Source organism: Henckelia pumila, unplaced genomic scaffold (genome assembly GCF_033568475.1).
Source record: "Henckelia pumila isolate YLH828 unplaced genomic scaffold, ASM3356847v2 CTG_41:::fragment_2:::debris, whole genome shotgun sequence".
Lineage (NCBI taxonomy): Eukaryota > Viridiplantae > Streptophyta > Magnoliopsida > Lamiales > Gesneriaceae > Henckelia > Henckelia pumila.
The window spans coordinates 6,357-13,108 of record NW_027331825.1 but is presented as its reverse complement, the minus strand read 5'-3'; the positions used below and the strand labels follow the sequence as shown (position 1 = coordinate 13,108).

Here is a 6,752-nt window from a genome sequence, read left to right as displayed (position 1 = left end):
AAATTTTCAAGAAAAGGAGAAACAAATAGGTAGAACTTAGAAGTCTAGAAAGAAACGATCTCCCAAATGAGAGAAGGCTTCGAATTCTCTTTTAACTTTGTTGGGGGGAGGTGAGGTAGTGATGCAAAATGGGAACAGAGAGACATTTCTCTGAGTTTTTATTCTGCCCAATTTGTACTACTACTACTACTACATCCATGGTCCACACGTGTGGTTTCTTGACTCAGGCTAAGTTGTTAACCATGGTTAGTTTGGTGGGGTTTGTAGTCAAAGAGAATTTTTTGAGGAGGGGGGACCCGAGGCCAAATGGAGGGCCCCAATTCCATTTTGATGTTTACTTCAGTGGGAATCAATGTTTTGAGGTGGATTGTGCTTAGTGGGATTTGGTGAGTCTTGGCATTGTACGTATGCCTTTGTTATCATCTTATATTCTTTTCGAGTTGTTATTTTGTATTTTTACCATTTCTATTGATTTAAGTTTCAAATTCTAAGAAAAATCCTAAGCATAAGAATTTGAAGATGGCGTTTATAACTTATGTTTAAGTTCTTGAATTATGCGGACTACATAGGGTGTCAAATAAATTTCTTTCATGAATATGAGTTTATATCATCAGTTTAATTATTTTTTACGAATATATTTTATTTAAAGTAGTAATTTGCACCCTGTAACCCTAAATTCTGACACCTCTCTCGTTTTAAAATATGACCACATATACAGAATATTTCTTTGAGTAAACCATAGGATATTTTACTAGTAGTTGGCACTTGAAGCCTTGAACACATGTAGAGAGTGGAACATTTATTTATGTAAAGGTTGAGATTTCCAAGAAAAAATAGAGTGGCACAGGTGTATGTTTTTAAAATGCAAGATCTCGTACATAACACCCAAATCTGGAAAATACAAGGGTTCCCATTGGGGCGTGGTTGACCAGTAAATTGGATTGGATGAATTTAGTGCTGGTGAGTTGGGAAGATTCCAGACAATGCCAAAACCTATCACCAATTCCAAAATTAAATTCTCTCGGAAGAAAATAATTTGGCAACCCAATGCCCTTAAATAAATGAGCTGGCCCTGCTAAACTTGTTGATCCAAATTGAAATTCTGACACCTTTGGATAATTCTGGATTCTGGGAAGGAGTGGTAAGTGAGCCTCTCTTAAATCATTGGTTATTGAACGACATATCTTGTTGTTGTTTCTGTTTTTAATGTTTGTTATTTAAGTGTAATGGTTGCTATTTATTTTTCAGAAAGCTGCTAAATGGTCTGAGAGAAAAGAGGCTGTTACTGAATTGACCAAACTTGCATCCACAATACTGATTGCTCCCGGAGATTTTTCAAAAGTTTGCCTAACATTAAAAAAGGTTGGTACCCCACTTTGTTCAAGTATTTTTTTGCAATTTTTTTTATCTTCATTTTTGGTAGAAATACAGTTTTTTGTGTGATGATACGTCAAGTGGTACTTCCTTTCTAGTGACTCATAAAGTACTTGATTTTGATCATGACATTGATCTTTTTCTTTAATCTACTACTCTACTCATAGTAGAGTAGTAGACTCTTTTGACTAAATTCAATGCCATTTACTAATACATATACAAACAAATAAACCCTAAGTAAATTAATATGTATCTGCTAGCTCCAAGATCAAATAATATTTACATATATGATGACCAAGAAAGTAGATTAAATCTGAAAAAAAAAGTTGAGATTTTATGTGCTAATTAATCTCACAAACCCACAAATTTTGACCTAAAAAGTTAAAAGATTGAAGGGTACTGGATCTAAAACCCATTAATTAACAGTACGAACAGTAATTCCTTACCTTTTATATATCTATTTTAATAAATAAGTAAGGTGTTTTGGATTTTATAATTATAAGTTATTTTGGATTCTATTTTAATAAATAAGGTATTTTGGATTTTAATAAAGACAGAGACAGTGTCATCTTCTACCTCTCCCACGCCTGCCACTCGGCCCCATTTCACCCTTCATTATTGCAATTTTCACTCCCCCCTTTATTTTCTTGTTAAGTGCTAATGTGAATTATACAATATATGGGTCCAGTGCTTTATTCATCCCCATATTTTTCCCCACTACATCTCTGTTACAGAGACGCCCATTTTTCCTGCTATGTAACAGTCCCTATCTTGCTTTTGATAGATTGCTTTAGGGCTTGTTCATAATATATATGTCTTTTAAAGTCCACAAACCCTTTGTGTTTTAAGTGCCTGAAATGAAAACCCTTGGTTAATGACTCACTTTTGTGTTAAAAGGAAGTCCTTTAAATAGTATTTCAGAGATGATGATTCTTGATGGGGTCTGAGGCTCTGAATCCTTCAGTTTTCTTGGATTTTTGAATTCTTGGATGAAATGAAATCCCACTGTTCTTTTCCTTTATTCTTCTTCATGCAAGTGAATCAAAACAGCTCACTTTATGCATTTGGCCTTTCGTTTCTTGTTGCGTTGTTTTTTCAGACTTGTGGTGGGGTTTGAGTACTTTCTTGTTCTTTGATAGCCTTTCTGCTTCTTTATTCTTTATAGTAAAATTGTAAAAAAAAAAAAAAAAACCACAGCTAATTTCGACGTTGTATTTGGCTATTGATTTGTACATTGTTTAGGGATAAAGGGTAACCAATGATTTCCTACATTTACTTCTGGTCAATGTATAAGTTTCATATTCAAGGCTCTCACTTTTCGTATTTTTTACCTCTTGGCTAGCACATCATCAATTGCTCCCTCGTGTATCTTTGAATATTTTACTTTCATATCATTCCAGGGACTGAAATCAGCTGGGAACTTCCAAGGACACACAGGTTTGTCTTAATAATATTTTGATGAAAATAGATTCAGATCGAGAAAGAAACTATTGTTTTATTTGTTCCATTACTTCAATTTAATAATGACTGGAGCTGATAAAGGCAGACATTTCAAACTTTTCATATTCCATTCTAAAGGTGAAAAAAAGGAATCAGATGTCATGTGAACTTTTAGTTTTCTCAACAATGTCCACTCCATTAATTTTGTGATCCTTTCTATGCATATATATGAATGTTGTGTTCTAAAATCACTAATTAGGGTGTTACATTCCATGATATAAATCATGCAATGTTCCATATGGTAGGCATGCCAACTCTTCCCCCACCTCCAGTTATCTGACCGCCTCGCCCCAATTCGACGATTGAATGAGTTAAGAATGAAATTTTGGAAACTTATAGATTATTTGAAATTTTCCAATTTATGTTCAGAAGTCATTCTGAACCTTCTATTTTTTTTAGTTTTTTTTTTAAATTTTAAGATTAAAATCTCTTGCAAAGTCTAACTTCAAGAGTTTGTGAAGTTACCATTTAAAATACCATTTCTTGACATCATTTTTTTAATCTCCAAAAATAGTATTTTTCACTGCTTTGTACCAAAAAATATGTCCCAAACTTGCATTTATGTTCGGCTGGTTTATGTCGAGTTCACTACGATAAAGCTGCTAAATAAATTGTTTATGGTTGTTTTTTAATTATTTTTTTACTTGAGGCTTGTGTTTTGATCTTGTTGTATAATGCACAATTTTTTGAAGGTAGATTTTGACTGATTAGTTATTAAAAAGATGGACAAAGAGTGGATGTCAAAAAATAGGTTATCACATGAATATGAGGTTGGGGTAGAGTCTTTCTTGCAGTTTGCAATGCGAAACGCTACCGATCCGAATGAAATAGCTTGCCCATGTTCAAGATGTGGTAATCTGAAGCTGAAAGATGTTGACACTATAAGAGCACATTTGTGTTGTAATGGTATAGATTTAACATATCATAAATGGATTTTGCATGGGGAAAGATCTATGATTGACAACTCAATGAATTAAAGTGATCAAGTAGGGCGAGATGAACAAAAAACTTTTGCTGAGGACCCTTTTGATATGGTACATGCAGCATACGACAGTTATGCTGAAAATCCAAACCAATTCCATAAGCTACTTGAAGATGCCGAGAAACCTTTGTTTCCTGGATGTACTAAATTTACAAAGTTATCAGCACTTGTGAAATTGTATAACTTGAAGGCAAAATATAGTTGGAGTGATAAAAGTTTCACAGACTTACTTAGTTTGTTCGGAGAAATGCTTCCAGATGACAATGAATTGCCTTCATCTTTGTATGATGCAAAGAAAAGCTTGTGTGCATTAGGGATGAATTATGTGAAAATTCATGCTTGTTCGAATGATTGTATCTTATACCGGAAGGAGTACGAGGGTTTTTCCAATTGCCCTATTTGTAGGATGTCAAGGTGAAAGTTGGGTAAAAATTCTACGATAAATGAAGGAGTTCCTGCAAAGGTCCTTTGGTACTTCCCACATATTCCAAGATTTCAAAGATTGTTTCAGAACAAGGAGATATGCAAGGAGTTAACTTGGCATGCTGATAAAATAATTCGTGATAAACACTTGCGTCATCTGGCCGATGCGCCCGCTTCGAAAGTAGTTGATCACAAGTGGCCAGATTTTGCTGCTGAACCTAGAAATCTTAGATTGTCCTTATCAGCAGATGGGATCAATCCTCATCGTTTGATGAGTTCTGCATATAGTTGTTGGCCAGTTGTGATGATAACTTACAATCTTCCTCCATGGTTGTGTATGAAGAGAAAGTTTATGATGCTCACTTTGTTGATTTCTGGTCCTAAACAGCAGGGAAATGATATTGACGTTTACTTAGCACCTTTGATTGATGACTTAAAAAAATTATGGGATATAGGTGTTGAGGCATATGATGCATGTCGAAAAGAAATTTTCTCACTTAGAGCTATCTTACTATGGACAATCAATGATTTTCCTGCATATGGGAACTTGCCAGGTTGTGTTGTGAAAGGATATCATGCATGTCCTGTTTGTGGGGAAGAAACATGTTCTACAAGGTTGAAGCATAGTAGAAAAATGTCATACACAGGCCATAGAATATTTCTTCCTCCAAGTCATCCTTATCGAAGGCAGAAAAAAGCATTTAATGGGAACCAAGAGTTAAACCCCGCACCGAAACCATTAACTGGGCATGAAATTTTAGATAGAGTTGAAAGAATTAATTATCGCCCGGGAAAAGTGAGTGGGAAGTGTCAGATGCAGCATGGTGATAAAATATCTTGCTGGAAAAAGAAATCTATATTCTTTGAGCTTTTTAGTATTGGAAACATCTACATGTTCGGCATGTTCTTGATGTGATTCACATTGAAAAAAATGTTTGTGAAAGTTTGGTCGGTACGTTACTTGACATTCCTGGAAAATCAAAGGACGGGGTAGCAGCAAGACTAGATCTTGTGGAGATGAATTTGAGGACTGATTTGGCACCAAAGATGGGGGATAAGAGAACTTTTTTACCAGCAGCATGTTATACTCTAAGTAAGGCTGAGAAAAGAAAACTTTGCAATTCTTTGTCTGAAACAAAGGTCCCTACAGGTTATTCATCCAATGTTAAAAATCTTGTGTCGATGAAAGACATGAAACTTGTTGGCCTTAAATCACACGACTATCACACTTTGATGCAACAATTGCTTCCAGTCGCCATCCATGGTGTCTTGCCTAAACATGTTAGAGATGCTATCACTCGGTTTTGTGGCTTCTTCAATGTGTTATGTAATAAAGTGATAGATGTCTCAGAGTTGGATGCTCTGCAAAGAGAGATTGTGACAGTATTGTGTTTGCCTGAAAAATATTTTCCCCCATCCTTTTTTGATATAATGATTCATTTAACTATTCATCTTGTTCGGGAGGTCAAATTGTGTGGACCGGTTTGGTATAGGCAGATGTACCCATTTGAAAGATTCATGAAGACCTTGAAAGACTATGTGCGAAATCGCAATCGTCCTGAAGGGTCTATAGCCGAATGTTATATTGCTGAAGAGGCTGTGGAATTTTGCTCAGATTACATGTCTAATGTGCATACAATTGGGATCCCGTCAAGACATCGACAAATACAACTTACTAAGCCTCTGTCTGGTTCAGTATTGCACTCCACTTGTCATGATGAGTTGAATCAAGCACATCGTTATGTATTGGAAAATGATGTTGACGTCGATCCTTATATCGAGTAATTTCTCTTAACTATTAATATTTTTTTCACTTTACTTACATTCTATTGGATAACTTATCAGTAATCGTTTCATTAGGAAACACATGGAATTTTTGAAGGAAACGTTTCCTCATAAAGCTAAGTCCAAAAAGTGGTTACAAGATGAGCATAACCGGACTTTTATTCACTGGTTACGTGATCGTGTGAGTGTAGTTGGCAATTCCACCTATCAAATATCCGAAAGATTGAAGTGGATAGCGTGTGGACCTAACAATCAAGTGTTAAAGTACTCTAGTTATTTGATTAACGGAGTTACTTATCATACAAAAGAGCGTGATAATACACGAGTAGTTCAAAACTCTGGGGTAAGTTTAGTCGCAAAGACAATGCAAGTTGCTAGTGCGAAGGACAAAAATCCAATTGTGTCAGACATGATTTTTTATGGAGTTATTCAAGAAATATGGGAACTCGATTATCAAAAATTTCAAGTTCCAATGTTTAAATGCAATTGGGTTGAGAATAATAACGATATTAAAGTTGATGATCTTGGTTTCACGTTGGTAAACCTCAACAGAATTGGATTCAAGTCTGACTCTTTTATATTGGGCAGTCAAGCAAAGCAGGTATTTTACATTGAAGATCCTCAAGATCCTACATGGCATGTTGTACTTTCCACTCCTACTAAGGATTACATTGAATACATGAATTGT

At 35.2% G+C, this 6,752-nt stretch overlaps 1 protein-coding gene across 1 annotated transcript; it reads left to right on the top strand.

The window, feature by feature from the left end:
• Nucleotides 1-945: 945 nt before the first annotated feature.
• Nucleotides 946-6,064, top strand: LOC140871150 (uncharacterized). Its single transcript, XM_073273587.1, has 6 exons — nt 946-960; nt 1,249-1,362; nt 2,775-2,811; nt 3,919-4,270; nt 4,349-5,075; nt 5,156-6,064. Exons 1-6 carry the CDS (start codon nt 946-948, stop codon nt 6,062-6,064), a joined length of 2,154 nt encoding a protein of 717 aa, XP_073129688.1.
• Nucleotides 6,065-6,752: the final 688 nt, after the last annotated feature.